Source organism: Hetaerina americana, unplaced genomic scaffold (genome assembly GCF_022747635.1).
Source record: "Hetaerina americana unplaced genomic scaffold, ioHetAmer1.1.p SCAF_1, whole genome shotgun sequence".
In the NCBI taxonomy this organism is placed as follows: domain Eukaryota; kingdom Metazoa; phylum Arthropoda; class Insecta; order Odonata; family Calopterygidae; genus Hetaerina; species Hetaerina americana.
In genome coordinates this window covers 28,362,849-28,382,864 of record NW_027286069.1, presented here as the reverse complement: position 1 = coordinate 28,382,864, position 20,016 = coordinate 28,362,849, and the positions used below count along the sequence as shown (strand labels likewise).

Sequence of the window (20,016 nt, the reverse complement as noted above, 5' to 3'; positions counted from 1 at the left end):
TAATGCAATTGAATTTTCCGCGCCGCTCCTATTGGTCGGAGTGGGATCAAACCACTCGGAGTTGGTGGGGGGACGCTAAGCTTTGCCGCAAAACCAGTCTTGGTGCTCTCCAAGCTGTGGAAGCAGCAGGACGTCAGTTATTGTAACCCCTGACCGTGTCACGAAATACCAACCAAGTGGAAATTGCAAATGAACTTTTGCGACGTATTGAAAATGAACCTGATTATTTGGACAACGTCATCACTGGTGATGAAACCTGGGTTTTTGAACATGGCCCAGAAACAAAACACGAAAGCTATGAGTGGCACACCAACGAGTACCCCAAGCCCAAAACGGCAAGAATGAGCAAATTGAAAGTGAAAGTAATGCTCGACTTAATGCTTTATGTTTTTTCGACTGTAAAGGAGTTTGTTCCTCAAGGACAGACAGGTAAGGCTGCCTGCTTTGTGGATGTGCTAGAAAGACTCAGAAAAAAGGTTATTAGGACAAGAAAAGACATCTCCACTACCTGGCAAATCCATCATGACAATGTGCCTTACCACAATGCGCTAAGATCCACAAGCACCACGAGCTCCTGGCCAAATACCAGGTGCCAATGATGCCCTGCCCCCCTTTAGCCCTGATGTCGCCCCAGCAGACTTCTTTTTGCTCCCTTGCATTAAAGCAGCTGTGAAAGGAACCCGATTTTTGTCCATAGAAGAGATCCAATTAGCCATAACGAAGACCATAATGAATTTTTTGACTTGTCAAGTAAGAATGAAATTGCACGATTGGCAAAGTCATTATTGGAAAGACTTTTTAAAGGAACATTACAGCAGAAGTTCCAAGACAAAATAAAGTATGCCCTTACAGAGAGTTCTGAATTGAATTAGAATCTGATCTGAAGTGTGAATTGACTAAAGCAATATCAATTTCATGGGTGTGAAGAATAGAGTGACACTTCCATAATTTTCAAGCCTTGAGTTTGCTATTTAGAGCGAGAGCCGTTTATGGTGAATATCAAAGAGGTCTCTTCTTCTTCTTCGAAAACTAAAAACCTCAAAACGCTCTTGAAGAGCTGTATAAGGGTAATCAGCGATTTTGAAAGAATTGTGAAAAAGTCTTGGTCGCCCATATGCCTAAATTATTGACTTAAGATTACTTTGGATCGCTTGCTAGAGTCCGAGTTACATACGTAATCCAAACAGTAAATCTACAGTTATGAAATATTTAAGAGACCAATATCACTGTTATTGATGTTCACGCATGAAATGTTTGTGCTATTTCAATTCATGTCTGCAAAGGTATAATTTTTAGAGGAATACAGAACGAACGTTCAAAGGATTGTCGGAAAAGCGATGGCAGTAGTCAGCCTACTTAATCGCCACACTGATGTTGGTGATCTTCTTACCCTTAGAATAGCGTTTTTGGTTTTTTCCTCCTAAGTTTAGAATACTGTTCACCAATTCATTTGACTGCCTGCCCCCACTAATTTAGAATTACTCAACAGACCTCTTTATTTCCTTATTATCATTACCCGTTGTCGCATCCCTTCCCTAAAAAATACAACCTGTGAATTTAATCTCTCATCCTTGGTGTTTCCCATCTCTACCACCGTCGATTGCTATCTGATATGAAATTCTTGCATAGCATCAACGGAACTCTCCACACCAACGACCTTCTTCCTTCAGTATACTTCCCTGGAACTCTCTTCCTCACCACCGCTTTCACCTATTGCCTTTCAGTCAATGTAAAAGCCTCTGTGCAGTTTTTGGCTGCTTTTTTAAATAAATAAATCTTTTCCTCGTAATTCTTTTGGGTTAGTTTTGCAAGTTCTTGGAATCCTACCACCTTGTACATCTCCTTGCCATGTTTCAAACTGGGAGGCCTTGGATGTCATTTTTTCACTGGCAGCTTGGCTGGAAACAATTTGTTGAGAGGTTCTTATGTCAAGGAATACTATTCTCATATTGTTTCAAATGTTATTTCCTGGGGTTCATCCTCTCTGGCCATATCCATTTTTAAATAACAAAAAAAGCTGTACGCTTGATAGCTAATGTTAGATATGATGCCCCCAGTCTTCCACTATTTAGGCAATTTAACCTTTTCCGTGTATTTATATTTTCACTGCTGTAGTATACACAAGAATGAACCTAAAGACTTTCCCTACTATTGCTGACGTTCACAATCACAGTACCCGCAATATAAACAATCTACATGTCAATTTTGTGAACACAAGATTCACCTACCAAGGGCCCAAGAGCATGGGACTTATTTTGTACAATAAACTTCCCTCTTTTCTGAAATCTAATGTGTGTTTAGTAACCTTTAAGAGTAAATTAAGATATTTTTAATTCGAAAGAATTTTTTATAGTGTGGATGAATACCTGTCTTATAGTCAATGAATGTGTCTGTGTTCAGCTTGAATCATATCCTCATGTTTCTATTGCTTTACATACATATATGTATATTCTGCTTTGACAAAACCTATACCAACATGGTCTGCTGGTGAATAAATAATGTGGGCGACATGTTATGGATCAGATAATTGTTTTATTTCCTTATCTGTTCTGCTCCTGTAGTCAGCCTGCAAATATATAGTTGTTTCCAAATTATCCTTACTGTATAGTTTTATTTGAAATTTATTTTGTAACATGCTACCATCAAAATGAAAAGGGTCGAATTCTAGACATCCAGATCAATACCTGTTATCTGCAACCTAGTGCAATAATATGCAATGGGCTAGTGAATGTTATTTTTCACTATATTTCCTTAATATCCTCTGGGGCGGTGGAAATATTTTCTTGTGTTGCACATATCTTAGGCCCATTCCAATCTGATCCAATTAGTAAATGTGGAATTTTATGCCTGCTACTAAGCCCACATTTAGAAAACTAAATATTTCAGATTTAGGTTTTGCTCCTTTAAAGAATCAAGACATTTTCACCATCAGATATGGATCCAGGAAATATCTAATATTCAGTCTTCTAAATTTAAAGTAATAATGTGCTATTAATAAATGCTTGCATTTTTGAGTGAACTGACTTCATGTTTTCCCTCTCTCCTCCAAAATCTGTCTCGTGAAATTCATTTGTGATAAATAAGTTGAAGTCAATAAATGAAAGTGTTACAAAGATTTCATTTTATATTATTTGACTAAGTAATGTATTTTTTTGTAAAATATTGTTCATTAAATTAGAAAACAATCTCTTTTCATTTGGTGAGCCTAAATATTGTCAGCAGAAATTGATAGAGAAATAGCTTTTACTGAGGAATTCCTTGAGTTCTATACTACTAATTACAATATTTACAAAGTATATTTTAATAAATGGTATATGTCCTGATAGATATAATATTTCAAAGATTTCATTCATATTTACATACTCACTGCTATTCTTTCATTTTTATACCCCTGTGATGCTCCAATAATCTTTTATTTAATAGATAAATCAGCAATTAACCTTGATCTCTGGACTTAAACCTTGGAGAGGTATTTGGATTTTATGGCATGAGATAGCCTAAGCACCTTTTTTTAACTTTAATATGTAAATCTCACTGGCATGCACACATCTTCTTTACTCTGTGAACATTACCTACAGCTATCAAACTGAATTTTAGGTTGAAAAATTTAATTATCTCTCTTCTCATGGGAAATATTTATTGCCCTGGTTAGTGCTGCTTCTCTATGATCAAGCTTATAATTTTTTGTGGATGTATGATAATGAACAATGCAATGCATTTTCATTTTATCATGGGCACTAAATGTTAACTATTGATGATATTTCCATTGCTTGTTGTTATCTGCACACCCTTCTTTCCATGAGAGTTGATGAATACCTTCTTCCATTTGACTTTTATTTTCTGTACTCCTTGACTTTCATGATTTTTATCTTAGCTTAAAGTCTCCGAGAGATGAAAAGCAAACTCTTAAGCATAACCTGTTCCAGTGCACTACATGAATTGCATACCTCTGATACTTTCTGTGCAAACACACACCCATAAAGGTAGTTTGCTTGTTGTTATTAATGTGTAAATTTTTTCACTTATGCACATTTTTGACACCTTTAGAAGATTATTTTCTAAAGTAACATACCTTTTCATGTAAAGAACCACATTAGATCAAAGGCATTGTTTGCTGGTGCTTAAGCCCATTGAGATGAATTTTGACGTTCATTGGTAGCAAATGCTGGACATATATTTTCTAGGGAAATCCTATATATTCAAAATATATCATAAATGGTGATACTCAGATACTCATTTTTCTTTAATTCCTATAATTAGTTTATATGAATTATTTACAATGATATATTATCATCTTAGATCAACCTAAGGTCATATATTAATATTGAATAGAGTAGGAAGGCAAAAATATACTGATATGACTGAAAGAAATATATATGTAGGATGAGTACCATATACTAATCCAATATTGGTATGATGACAGTATACCATTACTATTGTAGCTGCTTTAATTACTAAATTTCAAATCTTAATTGCCTCAGATTTTGAGTAACAACAATTTCTGGAATGAAATTGTCTGAAAGAAAATATTTTTGGAAAAATATGATAAATAGCTTCCAAAAGATATTTGACATCTTACTTCAGTGCTTAATTCAATTAATTGTTCACATACATCTGGTCTTATCAGTAAAACACCTGTTGGAAGTTATGGAAATTCATAGTATTGGGTGTTTATGATATTTTTAGATCAAAGAATGCAAGGACAAACACATAATCCAATAGGCAAGTTAAAAAATAACAATTTAACCAATAAAAATGGAAAACATGAGTTTAAAATTAGTAAATGTATGTACATTTAAGTAATTGATATTTTTATCTGTGAATTTGAACACCTCTATTAGTCAAATACTCTTTAGGACATTAATTAATGATTTTAATTATGATCATTAATGAATATTAATTCTAGTAACCTTAAAGGGCATCATATAAGTTCGAGAATCATATATACAGCAATAAAGAGCAACCTAAATATCAGCTTAATGAGGATTATATATATCGAGAATCCATTGATTATAGATGAGTATCCTTATTGCAAATAATCTCCAAACAATTTAATTTGTCTCTTTTTGTGATGAAACCTACTTGCCACATTTAATTACAGGTCCTATTTTGTTTATACCAATGAAGTAAGGGATTGTGTAGCTATGTTTTTTATCTGATCAATATGGCTTAAGATTTGTATTCTCACATAAATATGCCAAGCATAAATGAATAATTATCCATGGATTGTCATAACTTGCCTATATTTATTTTAAGAATGTACAGACAGAATAATAAATTAAAATTCATTTCCAAAATTATTTCATGTAGATACAGACTACCTTGTTATTCCTCAAATCTCTAACCTGATATAAGATATGCCAGAAAAATAAGGAGCAGTTAATAGTTTTGATATTAAACATGGTACAAAAGATTTAACCAGTTAAAACTGGGCATTATTTTTTCATAATTTTTTATTAAGACCTCACAAATATGGCAATAGGACTCCAGTTCCCTGGTCCCTTTCATCGTTTCAAAATAAAACAGTTATAGACAGAATATAGGTACAGCAAATGCAATGCTTATTAAATATCCTTTTCACACTTACACATTGACATGCAATACAATGTCATGTAAAGTATACTTAGAACAATGAGGAAAGTGACAATAAGGTTTTAAAACCGTGAAAAAGATTCCTAGATGTTTTGCAATATATACATACACACACACATACATATATATATATATATATGTATATATATATATATATATATATACACACACATATATATACATATATACACACACACATATATATATATATATTATATGTGTGGTCTGAAAAGTTTCTGACCTAACAAAGATACAAGAAATTTTTTCTGAAATTTTCTGAGTCAAAAACTTTTCAGACCATCCATGTATGTATGTATATATGTTTGTACATGATATATATATATATACACATTTATATTCTAAATCTTGAACTACATTTGAACCAGTCACTGTTGTTTGTGCTGGCCAATATTTGAAGAAGGCCTCTTTGGAAAGGAATTTAGAAATAAATGTCTGAAGTATAAAAATTTTATAAAGCACAGCCGTGGCTTAGAGGATGCTTCTTTATTTAGGCTAGAAAAGTGGCTTTCTCTCCACTAATTTAAAGTTGAATATAGGTAGGTACTCAAGATGTGCAGCTCACATAATACTGATTTTAGAAAGTGCTAATTAAATATAATTTTTCATTTCTCTTGTAGTTTACTTTGTCTAAATTTTGCCTATATTAAAAGTTTACAATTCATTTGGCTGTGTAATTTAGTCCAAATGGGATTTCAAATATTAGGCATTGAAGGCATCATAGAATTATATAAAAGAGATCTTGTGAAAGTATTTAATTGACTAAATATTCAGTTTCAAGTGAAAGATTTGAGCAAGGGAATAGTTTGATTATAAGCGTAGTGCTGAAGTGTGCATTTTTTCAGGCAACTGGAAATATATATATATTTTCATGTTTAACATTATGTTACACCCAATTAATTAACAGAATTTAACTTACACCAATAACATACTCTTATTATATATATATATGAAAACATGCTTATGTATGTAGATGATTATTAAATTATATTCCATATATTTATGCATGTGTATATATATATGTATATCTAAATGGATATATTAATTTTATTTCACCAAAGACTGGAAAAATAGTTGATGAGTGACAACCCATGGCCAACTGAATTTATGTGCATAAAAAATTAATTTGTTAAGTCATAACATGCCTAAATGGCTTAAAAGGTAATTCTTAAAATGCCATTTTTCAAAGTAAAATATTTGAAGATATTAAGGAGGTCAATGAATAGCCATTCTGAATAAATGAGGAGTGCAAGGGCATAAAACTTTGTAAAATACATTGATAAAAATTATTTATATACCTCTTGTTATCAAGCAGATTGCTTTAAATTATATGATTGTCATATATCTCTAGATATTAGTTATTTTATTCATCAATATTTATAAATTATCCTGACAGTATAAGAAGGATAAATATAAATAAGTTTAGCCTTCATGGAAAATGAGAACAAATTTATAATTTGAAAAAAATAGATGATATTTGACATGCTGTATTAATAAGGAAAATAGTTAGAAATAATGGTTGAATTTGCACCTTTACACTGTCTCATAGTCAGCCCTTATTAAATGTAACTTTGACAATTACAGATTCTTCTGCCTTTGGTGTATCAGTTCTAATTTAATTGATTAATTTGCCTAAATTGTGTTTAGAATTACTAAAAATAAAAGGCTCAAAGGAAAATGATTGGTTACAAGAAACATTATAAAAAATGAGGAAAATAGTCCTTGCCATTATTTGCGATAAACATCTAATTACATTGTCAGATAAATGATCACTGAGTGGCTTGCAGTGTTGATAAAGTGTTAATACTCTAGCTCACTTCAGTATATTGTTTTCATGTCACAAATTTGGTTGTGTAATATTTACGTAGTACATAAAAATGCACTTAAATTTACAAAATGACTTGCCTTTTTTCAATAAATAGCTTTCATTTGGGCTTCCCCATGGTCAATTATCATATAAGAACCTACTTATGATGGTAGGTACCAGCTTCTTTTGCATCAATATAGTAGTTTACATTCAATGAGTAAACAATAACACAACTTGTAATACTTCATAGAAATGAAAGAATAAGGTACCCTGAATGGAAGAATATGCAACATATCCTGCTACTTGTATTCTCTGTAAACAATTATTTAGTTGAATAGTAAATGCTTGAATAAATAATGGTGATATTGTGTTTGAGACTAGTGGACATGCTACTCTTCTAAACCACCTTAAAATTACTCAACCAAAACGATAAAGGCATTTGGGTTACCACCTTTTGAATGTTACAAAAAAATAAACACTTCCACAAATATAACAACTCTCTTCAATGATGTGTCATCAAATATTGACTTCAATAGTTGTATGCAATTGCACCTGGAGTGATGAACTGCACCTTGGAGACGTCAGGAATCCTGAAGTGTAGAAATACACTGAGGTTACGGAATGAATTTAATGAGACAAAATTACTTTAACTTAAGGTACATGAGAGAAAAGTAATGTATGATAAATTATTAAATGACCAATATTATGAAGAAATATGTATCGCTATCACTAGTGGAAGTAAATCACTATCATTAGTAATCACAGAGATAGCATAGTAAGATATTTTCTTAAGCAGAGGATCTCAACTTATTTGTGCTTATGGGGCCACCTGGGCAATTAGTCCAAGATAGGGAAGAGTTCACATGAGCTTGCTCAAACGATCAACCTTTTGTGTCAATTCTATGATATTTAAAATTAAAATGTACTATGCAAAACTAACTCATAATGAGATGGCAGCCGAAGAAAAAATTACAATTCTCTTTCCAATTCTTATTCATTGATGCACAATTAAAACATTGTGTTTGAAGCAGCTTAGTAAATGCGTAGAACATTAACTTTGTCCTCTCTTTGCTAAATCTCCAATAATCAACAAAGTAAGCATATTTTACTATAAACATGTTGGACATGTAAATATAAAATGAATGTACCTACGGTCGTGAAGCAATGAAAACGGGATGACCGAGACCGTAAACTTGATTGGCACTAGGTTGAAAAGGGGGTGGAGGAATAATACAAAGTTACATTAAGGGGTGGGATAGAGAACACTCTAGGTTACTTGAGTGCGTTAAAGAAAGAGTGACCTGCGTATACCTGAATTACGCCAAAAAGGCAAAATAAATAATCATATTAAAACAAACTTACAATCACTCGATCACTAGGGTGTGTTAAGGAATAACAGGACTCCCGTAAATTGTATTCACACACACACTCAGGGTTTACAAGTATCCCTCCTATGTCAGTGACCCGCAAGTCACACAGATGAAAGCCAAATTATAAAAAAAATGTAACGAAACAACAGATTTGAAATAATTTTTGAAAAAACACAAAAGTCGCGATACTTTTTGAACAGACCTCCTATTGAGCTAATTTTGGAATGGAAAGGTTATTTATATATTGTATACATAAGTGTATTATGCCATTTACTAATGGCAATACTTATGATTAATTTTTTGCAAGAAAAAATAGAATCATAGAGGCCTATACATTTTTATCCCAACACTATGTTTCCGATGTGATTTTTTCAAACTATAGTTTTAAAAACATCACGTCAAGTTCAATGAAGAGACAGCTTCTCTAGAATAATTACTTTGAATTCCAGTTACATAAATACCAGAAATTGTTTTACTTACTTTGGCACCCATCTCTTCAACCCGCTACTGATGTCCATCAACAGCTTGAATGTGACTATGATGTAATACGTGGTTTTTGTTTCTTTACAAAGTCCTGAGCCATTTTTTCACTATGTCTCATTTCTAAGATTTGAAGAATTGGATGATCTGGAAAAAAATTGTTAACAATGCAGAAATCCATACAATACAATCAGTAGAAAAGAAGGTGGGTTTAACTTGATAATCATGAGAATAACATTCATAAATTGCATTAAGGAGCTGAATTTTATGTTTTCTTGTTGATACTTAATAATACTATTTATAAGGTGGCATTCAAGCAAAATCTGTTGAAATAACTGTAATATGAGACCTAAAATAAGAGCTTTTATTATTAACCAATGGAAATGTAATTTCTAAATTATAAAACCTACGTACTTAACGGTACAGAATACTAAATTGGTTAAACTGTACTGATAAGTTGCTAAAATATGTAAGAATTTACACCAAAGTTGAATTTCCAAGAAACAGGGAGTGGCTATGGGAGTTTTTATTGCTCTGCTGCCAGCAGAAAATGCAGCAAAGAATTTGTCGACTGTGAACCTGGGTGAATCAGTTTATACTGAGTGATAGATTTTTGGCTGAAAATATTTGAGGGCATAAAAAATGAATTCACTTCATTTTGTTTATGCTAAGCTCATTTTGACTGATAAACTTCAAGGAACTGATCAAGATGAGAATTTTTGCGAGAATTCATTACTTTTGCAAAATCTAAGGACCCCAAATTCATTGGCACTTGTTATGTCACCAGTCCTTCCCCATGGACTTCAATTTTGATTAGGTTTAAAGGCTTGCATGTTCCAATTATCCCTAGAGTTGAGTATCAGATGTATTGATAAATTTTATTGGGAGGGGTACCTATATCAAGTAGTTAAACAAATGAATTAAGAACTGAATAAATAAATAACGAAATAAATGAGTAAATCTGTCATTCATTTCTTGACAAATTTTAGTTTTACTTTGAATCAAAGTTTCCATCAAAGAAACACAAGTTACAAATATATGTAACAAATGGCATAGCTGGCTAACAAGTGAAATAATCAACCTTAGCAAGAAGAAAAGGGATTTATATCAGCTTGCCAGAACAATTAAAAATGAAACTCTTAAACAAGACTATAAACAATGTAGTAAATACCTTAAGGAAATTGTTGCAAAAGTAAAACAATCTAATGATGATATTTTGATCCCAAAATCAAAAAATAAAACCAAGACTTCTTGGAAAATTATACACATGAAAACAAATTAAATTAGTTATCACAGAAACTTTGAACTCAAGACAGCTGGTAATGTGCAATCAAATCCCTCGGAAACTCCAGGAAAAATTGTTTCAAATATCATGAATCAAACTTTCTTTCTGGATCTGACACCCATCTGCAAACAGTTCCCCATTCCATATATTTATATCCTGTGACCAGAGATGAAATTATCAGAATTGGCCATTTTCTTACCGATAAGTTTATGTTCAGGGAGAGATGATATGCCTAACAAAGTAATTAAGTATTCTACCTGTCAAAATGCTAAGCCCCCTGAGTACATATCTCTGTAAGCTGTCTCTGTCAGAAGGTATTTTTCCATCACGCCTGAAGTTGAGCAGAGTAATACCAATTCACAAAAAGGGTGATGTGAATGATGTAAGAAACTACAGACCAATAAACTTGATCTCTGGTTTTTCTAAAATTTTTGGAAGGGAAATTTTTAAAAGTACTTTAAACTTCCTAGAAAAACACTGATTTTTCAAACCAACAACATGGTTTTAGGAAAGGTAAATCAACATCAACAGCCCTCCATGAATTCATTGCAAATGTGGTATGGTATGGACAATAAGTATCTATCCCTGGGATATGTCTTGATCTTGCTAAGGCTTATACAGTCAGGTTTGGTTAATTTCTTAAAAAAAATTTTGTGTGAAATGTATTTAAATTGCTTTGATTGTTGTTACACCATGCATTTGCTATTTTTTAGGATGTGCATATGAATTTGATGTATGCATGCTGTGAAGTATCCAAAACTATTCTTGAAAGCTATAGTTCAGAATCATACAATGCAGTCCACTGAAACTACCAAGAGATTGCACCACAACATAAGTATGCGGCCTGTAGTTTGCATGTACTATCTCATGATTAAAAATGCTGAATAATTGTTTTGACTTTATTTCTCTTCTAATATGCTCATTTTCAACAACATAGATTCATATACAGCCTTAAATGTTACAAAACTAACACTCCTGATGGCTGAAATTCATCCTTATGATAATGATGATGAAAAGCATGCAAATGAAGTGTTTTCACAATGATATTGCCACCAAAATAATTATTCAAACTGATGTTTAATGTGATTTGAGTACCAAATTTTTGATTTGATTGATCTCACGTTTATTTTTTTGGTGCATGAGGGGTAGGTCAGTATGCTTCAGTCCATGAAAGTTGTCAACTGTTGCATTGGCTGATGACACCCCTGGAATATCTCCTAGAGATAAGAATGCCTCCCCGGCAAAGTCATTTGCAGTGAGAACATCATGGTCCATGACTGTGAATAGGAGCATTGATCCTTCCATATGACATTGCTCAAGGGAGACAGAGCTGAAACATTAAAGTTTAGCATTACATAATTTTGTCAGAAGTATATATGCCGGAGATAAATAAAGCTAACATTAGCTAGAATGCATTCTTTGCTGTTTTGACTGAATTCAGCACAAAAAATGCAATAAATTATCATTAATTAGCGCTAAATTACGTGCAGAAAGATCAACTGCCCCCTTGGTCTAACATTTTGAGGAACCTTATTTTATGCCATTAGTGCACAGGGTTTAATGTTGAAAAGTTAAATTTGAACAATAATATTTAATAATTCTGAATGTAATGGTAATATGAGGTTGCCATTTTTCTTAATTAGAAAAATATAACAAGCATGCAAACAGATTGTACAGTCAATCATATTAACCCACCTTTAATAAAATTGAAATATGTACTTGTATAGGACAGAATCAGAATTAGCATTAAGGGTAAAACTTGTAATTCAGCTTTCCACTGAGATTTTAGATACATATGGCTTATGCCCCCCAGTAGTGGAATTACAGGGAGAAACAATGATCCATTGATGCTGTAATCCCAATGAAATACAATAAATTTTCTCTTTAAACTATATTAATAACTTTGAAAAAGTTATAGTACTGATCAAACTGCTGTGAGATATTTTCACGAGAGGAATTGGAAGAAGTTTGCATTATTTCCTGTGCAGGCAACAGATTAAATGTGCCCAGGTTATTAACAGTTTGCTGAGTTTCAGAAAAATTTGTAGTTTGAAAACAATTTTATTTTTCAAAATTATCTTTTAAGTCACAAAAGTGGCTACTCTACTTTCCTGCTGGGGATGTGAATAGGTAAAAATATAGTTCAGCATAGAGCATTATAACACAAAATTAAGATGAGGAAACTAGCGGAAGATTTCCAAAAATGAATTTAAATTCTGGTGTTTTGACAAATATCAATTGAGTCATTTAATTACCATGAAATTACAATAGTTTTATGATGACTTTCAATATTTTCCCTTCAGTTATATTTTTCAAATTAAAAAAATATTTGACCCCAATTAATAAAATTATTTGTGCAGGATACTTCATTTATGACTGATGTAGATACCTTTTTTAATGGTAAAAAATACTTTCAAACATTTTCTGGAAAAAGGCAATTTAAAAAATATAGTTTCACCTCTTAACTATATTTTATAAATATGATGACTGAGGAAGGACACATAGACTGCAGGAGGCTGAGAAATGAAATCAGCCAAAAAGAGAGAAAAGCTATAGGAGAAATGATTAAGACTCTGTGGGATCAAGGGCAGCATGACCTAATTCAGGCAAAAGTTGAAGCAGCTTCCAGGACTGTGTGACACTGCTTCAATGAATGCAGCACAAATTCAATTCCATTCATGATGAAAAGTGGTAAAATTCTTACTCAAGATGTAGACAAAATGAAGAAATGAAAAGAGTGTAAAGAAATGTGGGGAAATCTGTGGTAGTTAATAAAATGGAGTTATTCACAGACATGTAACAAAATGTGAGAATTTCACAGCACAAAAATCATCCACCTATAGAAGAATCTTTATGGTAGAAAATAAATGCATATCAGAATGCTGGAAGAAGAGATCACCATCAACACTGATGAGAAAGGAGACTGCATCTTCCAGTCTGGATTTGACGCTGCAGCAAAGGACTTGAGGGCAAAAAAGGCACTAGTTATCAATAATATAAAAAAAGTCAGAAATGAGAGATCCTGACAAAGCTATACAGCCTAATATATGATATTCATATTAGCGAAGAAATAATGATGGAGTTGAAGAACAATGTAATTATCCCCATACCCAAAAGAAAAGGCAGAAAAATGTGAAACCTTCAGAACAAACAGTCTGATGATTCCAAAAAAGAAGATTCTGGCAAGGATAATTTAGCAAAGAACAAAGATGAAAGAGGAAGTTCATTTGAGCTTATATGTATTAGGTGCATAAGGTGCTTGGTTGCAAACATGCTGTTTCTTTATTTGTTACTTACAATTCAAAACATTCATCAAATAAAGGATTTAATGTTTTCTTTTGGACACTTGTTCTCTGCTCGCTGCAGTGAGAGAAGATGGCTCTTGGAAGTAGCTCAATAATCACAAATGGATCACTGAATCCTGTAAAAAAATATAATTCTACATTAATAAAAATGTTTGCTATTGTGTCCACAAATTTTATGAAATATCTATCAGTTTGAATTTTCAACAGGGCAGTTCTAACTTTATTCGGAGGTTGGTATTGTTGCGAGTAAAAAATACAATTATCTATGAAGTACATACATCTCAAATTATTTTACATAGTTTCCTTAGTTAATGCAGTAAGATCTCTATTAATTTTAATTCTTATTCAGCAATCACAGTTTTTTGCAGAAATGATTGGAGACATAATAGGCTCAAAGTGTTTAAAACCCCTACTCAAAGACCATCCCCCACCACACTGGGAAATGAAACAGAAATCGCATAAACATAATGTGGTAAAAAACTATTTCTTACTGCTTGAAGGGCAAATGATAATGTTGTAAATTATTTCTTACCATTGGGATCTAGTGGAATGATGTCTCGGGCACTGAGCACTTCCACACATAGGGAGTCATGGTTAAAATATGCCCTCACAGTAAGAGTCCCATATTCGGCTCTCTCGGTTTCACTGCTCACCGACCCAGATGCCATTATTTGTTGTTGCATGCGGAGCCTCTCTGCATGGTACATATCTATTAATTGCTGTGTACTTGAAATATGGTAGGAGAGCAGCTGACGTGTGGATGAATATGATGGTGTAGCAAGAAGTTGTGGAGTTAACGGAGGTGGAGGTGGTCCAACTGCTCTTGTTTGCTCATCCTCAGCATCCCATCGTCCATTATCACCATTGGAAAAGTAATGGGCAAGGATTGCCAAAGCTTCTGATAGTCGATTGTAGAAAGAGGAGAGCTTATCCTGCATGAAAAGGAGCCTTTTTGAATTGCTTAAACTGCTAGAAGGGTAAGGTAAGGTAACTTATTACTGACTCAAGATTTTGAGTGTATTATCTTCTAGTTAAATGCAAGAATCTCACTCTTAAGGAAATCAACCATTGGTGAATTAAGAAACAAATTAATGTAAATGGCATATTAGCTAGAATATTTCCGCACAATAATATGCTAATTTTAAGGGCTAGTAATACAATAATTCCATTAACCTCTTGTGAGTGCACAATAACAATTGTCATGAAAAGAATATACCAGTACCAAATTTCATTATAGAGGGTCAGCTAAAAAAAAGATGAAACTGTTTGAATAAATACTTGATTTTATTAGTTACACTTTAATCATGCTTGGTGCCTTTAAAATACAGCCCCTGGCTACTAATGCAATGCTCCCAACATTTTTCCAGCTTTTGAAAGTTGCCTGGAATGCTTCTTTCAGGATACCCTTTAAGTCTGCAGTACAATTTTGCTGGATGTCATCAATATTTTCAAATCGGCATTCTTTACAGGTGGATTTCAACTAAGGCAATAGGAGGAAGAATGCTGGCAAAAATTCCAGATAGTGGCTGGGGGATCACCAGTGTGCTGTTTGTGGCCAAAAAATTGGTAACAGTCAATGGTAGCAGGTGCGTTGTCGTGATGAAAGCACCAAGACTTGTTTTTCCACATTTGTGGTCTCTTCCATAACATGGCATGTCTTAATCTTCTCATAGCCTCTATATTGTGCTACCCATTCACTTTTAGTCCTTTGGAGAGATATTCACAACAAAAAATCCCTTCCCAATCAAAGAAATTGATCAACATCATACCATCAATATGTTTAGTTTGATCATCACCACCAAGCGTCTTTGGGTCGTGGGGAAGATGACCCCTTCCATTGTGAAGACTGGGCTTTAGTTTCTATAACATAATCATTAACCCAGCTTTTGTTGCCTGTGGGAATTGTTTTTAAGAAGTTTTGATCATCATTTGAATGATTGAGCAGTTCCTGGCTGAAGTCAAGACATTTTTGTATCTGTTCATCCATTAACACTCGCGGCACAAATTGGGATGTGGTGCGCTGCAAGTCCAAAAGTTCAGTCAAAATAGTGGAGCACAATCCAACACTAATGTCAACTTCATTGGCTATCTCCCTGGCAGTTAATCTTTTAAAAAAACCTAAATGGCTTGCGCACACTAAACATTCACACTGTTGATGTGGATGTTCTTGATTAACGTCAATGGTTGTTCACTTCTTGGTTCATCTTCAGTTGAGGTTTGTCCGTACTGGAAGTGGTTGTACCAACAAAAATGCTTTACCCAACTCATAGATTCCTTGCTAAATGCCTCTTGAAGCATTGCATATAGTCCATTTTTTCCAGTGTGAAATGAAAATTTTCCACTGATTCATCTCGCATAGGTTGTGATTTTGAAGTGCATTATATTAATCACAAGAATAATTTTTTACTGAAATTTCAACTGTATATTGAACTTCCCTTAGCCTATTTTTAGAGGATCCTGAGAAGAGTATTATTGCTAGTGGGAAAATCCTGTAAAATGGGGCTGATACAGAGAGAAGGTAAAATTTACATGGATATATTGCAAATAAATTGGCAAATGGAGAAATGTGGTCACAGGAGAAGGTAGTCATTGGAGCAGATTTTATTAGACATATTTCAGCATTAAAATAGGTTTTCAATGAAGCTCTTTGAAAGAAGAATAATAAAATCCTTCTTGCCTTTGAAGAATTGTAACATCATTTCTGATATGACCCTAATTTAACTCAAAGCTTGTAAGCATAAATGTTCGCAGGGGGAATTTTTTACACTTGGTTATCACCATTTTCTCTCATAAAAAGCTATAAATATTTGTGATATTTTAGTAATAGGTTAACCCTCTTGGCCATATCTTATTCTTCCATCTTGGTATCTCTCTTCTATCTGGGAATTGATTGTGTCATTCTTATTGTACATTATGCATTCAAGATCGAATTTACTTACCTTTTTTTTATATTTCCTGATATTGGGATCTAATCATTTAAGTACTCCAACACATTAAATCATGACAATCATTACTGGAAATGATGTAAATAATTAAATTTTTTAAACTCAATCAAAAGTGTATTTTATTTCATAATGATAAAGATGAAATTAATTTTACCACAGGAAGATAGGGGAAGGAAAGATATAACGTGATGGGGACATTTATGACAGCTAATTATATTTATTTATTAATAAAATACTTACGCCACTTGTTGCTGATGCCTCCATTTGTCTCCGTATTTGTGCTAAGATTGCATCCCATGTTGCGAGGAGTGCACGAGTGAAATTGGGTGGTAAAAGAGCGGATGATAGAGGACTCAAGGCTGAGCGTAATAAGCGGAAAAGGGGAGCCATGGCCTCCCGCGTTGGCAGTGATTCAGGAGACCATGCCAAGTGGAATGTTGCTTTCTCCAGTGGCTGGCGAAGCTGTAAAAAATAGGCAAGGACTTTATCTCTATCACTTTTGACAAGCATAATTTGAAGAATGATTCAAGTAACTGACAAACCAGCTTTCATATTTCCAAAAATCAAGCCAGTGTGAAATATTGAGGTTTATGGGTGCAATTATTTATACTATGATGGCACTGGTTATCTAGCTAAAGTTATACCCAACAATTTTACTTTTAATAGGACCAATATTCTGATAGAAGTTTTCAAATGGGTCTCAAATTCACTATACATTTTTATTTTAACATTTTATACACATTTTGTCTTAGCCATATAATACATATTTTGAGGAAGCTGAACATTTCCAAAGATAGACACAATAAAATGAATGCCAACAAAATCAAATTACTTTGGTTTTGGTTTTGCTGATTTCCGCAGTTAAAATATTTATAATGGAAAATGTTCAATATTATATTAGCTCTCGTGATTCTTTGGTATGTTTTTGAGATAATTACAAGATTTATAAAGGTAAAATACAATTATACATGCGAAAGAAATGAATATATTAAAGATGCACTGAGACAGATAACTGGGTTGCATCATTTTTAGATGTCCAGGTTGTGATGGATGAATAGGAAATTGAGATATAAGCAGAAACAAGAGTTCCCTATCTGGTGGAAATCCAGAGATGAATTTATCTATGCAAATCACATTTATTCAATCTCACCTGAACTCCCATTCTTCCTATTATCCTTGTTAACATCCCCTCTAAGTGGGCCTGCATTGCTTCAATAGGGTTGTACAATGCTCCTCGATAATCTGGCCCAGTTGTATTTGCTGAGCTTACTTCAGTCATGCCACCATACTGCTGATGATGTTGATGCTGCTGTTGAGAAGCAGCTGCTGATTCAACTGCTGCCATCACTGTAGCCATTCCAAGGTTGTCACTCAAAACAGTTACACATCGGAGAACCATTTCCAGGTCATTGGCAACCATACACATCTGATGAAAAGAGCCAATTGACTATTACTTCACAAGTTTATTGACATACTGGATGAAATCATACAAATGTAAATAAATATCTCCAAATTCATTCTTTCCCTCAAATTTCATTCATTATGCAATATAAGAGGCCAAAGAATTTCAAGGAAAAATGAATTTATTTTTATTTTCAGAATATATATTACTTTATTAATTTGTTAAAATCATGAACTAATGATTAGTCATGTTCTGCAACCATCTTACATGGGATACCTTTGGAGACAGTGGAAGACAATTTTACCTTATACGTGAGTTGAGCACAAAGCACAAGGTAGGATGAATTGCTAGAATAAATCTCAAAATTACCAGAAATATCAACACTATTTGTGCTTTGGGATTTTAATGCTAATCCATTGAGAGAGCAGTATCTCATTCTCAAATAGAAGACTAAAACTCTTATAATGTAAACCAATTAATCAACAATTTTTTTCCCTTTCCTCATTATAAAATAACAGATAGTGAGAGAAGGGTAAAAATAATCATATACAGTTAAATATAGTAACCACTCACCTCTACATTAAATTTATATGGTCCTTGATCTTCATAAAATCCTGATTCTAGTAATTTTTGGTTTGTGAGTTCTGAGAAGTATTCTGCAGCACTACAGATTATCTGGAATACAATGACGAGTGAAAAAGTGTTAGTTAAGTAAAATTTTTGTGTGCATTTTATTTTGTTCATTTAGTGATGAACAGGACACATACTTGTATTATTATTTTTGTTATTGGTATTCTACTGGTTAGAGTAGGTTTTCGATGGACACATCCTAAACTATTGTAAAAAATACATTTAACGGCCTCTCCTAACAAATAAAAATTATTCAATATAATCATTCTCATTATTCCATAAATAAGCAATAACAAAGTTATTCTTTCAATATTTTACAGTTTATTTTAAAATGAAACTAGCTTTTATTCACTGAAAATAGAGCATTTATAGGAGAGAGGAAGACAGGAGAAGACAGTTACATTATTATAAGGAGAAAAGTAAATTGTAGGTAATGATAATGCTTTATTAATATTTTACCTCCCTGGGAGAAGGAAAATATTCCATATTTTATTTAGCTTGTCTAAATACTTCCAATTTTGACTGACTGGACATTTCTGGTAGCCAGGTTTCTGATCTCATAATTTCCAAAAATGTATACTTGCAATTGGATATTTTGCTCTCAAAAACAGTGAGAGATACAGTGATATGGACACAAATATCAAGGCTACCTAAGGGGTATCTTGGATCTTACATCAACAATACTGCAAAGATGAGAATATGCAGAAATTGGATCTGGCCATGACAGCTGCCTCCAAAATTCTTCAATCTGATGGAAGCATGAGACACAGTCAATGGCAGATGTACTATGTGGAGGTGTATCGCTTCCATTTGCCGTTGTCCCATTAAGTGGGGTTGCTTGTTCACATGCTCTCCTCACTCTCAACATAGCCTGCAAAGAAATGAATAAAATTATCAATTGCCTTGTATTTAGATCTAATAATCCATTGATCCATTGCTTCAATATTATCTCTACTTGTTTTTAATATGTCATATATTATAGATATATTGACTAGACAATAATCATTGAATACATAATTATTTCTTAAATTAAGATTAAACATATGCATTTTACTTTGGCTGCTTCTTTAAATAATATTTAGAGGTCAAAAAAGACAAAATTGGTTGAAGATTACAATATTAAGAAGGTCAACAGAAAATAAGAATGAATATGAATGGTGACCAATCGGGTTCTGCCAAAGA

General features: G+C 33.1%; 1 protein-coding gene across 1 annotated transcript in view; it reads right to left on the bottom strand.

Moving 5' to 3' along the window:
• Window positions 1-7,728: 7,728 nt before the first annotated feature.
• unc-13-4A (BAI1 associated protein 3) overlaps window positions 7,729-20,016 on the bottom strand; it is a 166,504-nt gene continuing 154,216 nt past the window's right edge. The window contains exons 19-27 of the mRNA XM_071595945.1: window positions 19,508-19,705; window positions 18,778-18,879; window positions 17,953-18,228; window positions 17,043-17,264; window positions 14,390-14,789; window positions 13,850-13,973; window positions 11,674-11,882; window positions 9,268-9,414; window positions 7,729-8,007 (exon numbers count right to left, since the gene is read on the bottom strand). Coding sequence (XP_071452046.1) covers window positions 9,323-9,414; window positions 11,674-11,882; window positions 13,850-13,973; window positions 14,390-14,789; window positions 17,043-17,264; window positions 17,953-18,228; window positions 18,778-18,879; window positions 19,508-19,705 — 1,623 coding nt within the window. The 3' untranslated portion in view covers window positions 7,729-8,007; window positions 9,268-9,322. The remainder of the gene's footprint in view (window positions 8,008-9,267; window positions 9,415-11,673; window positions 11,883-13,849; window positions 13,974-14,389; window positions 14,790-17,042; window positions 17,265-17,952; window positions 18,229-18,777; window positions 18,880-19,507; window positions 19,706-20,016) is intronic.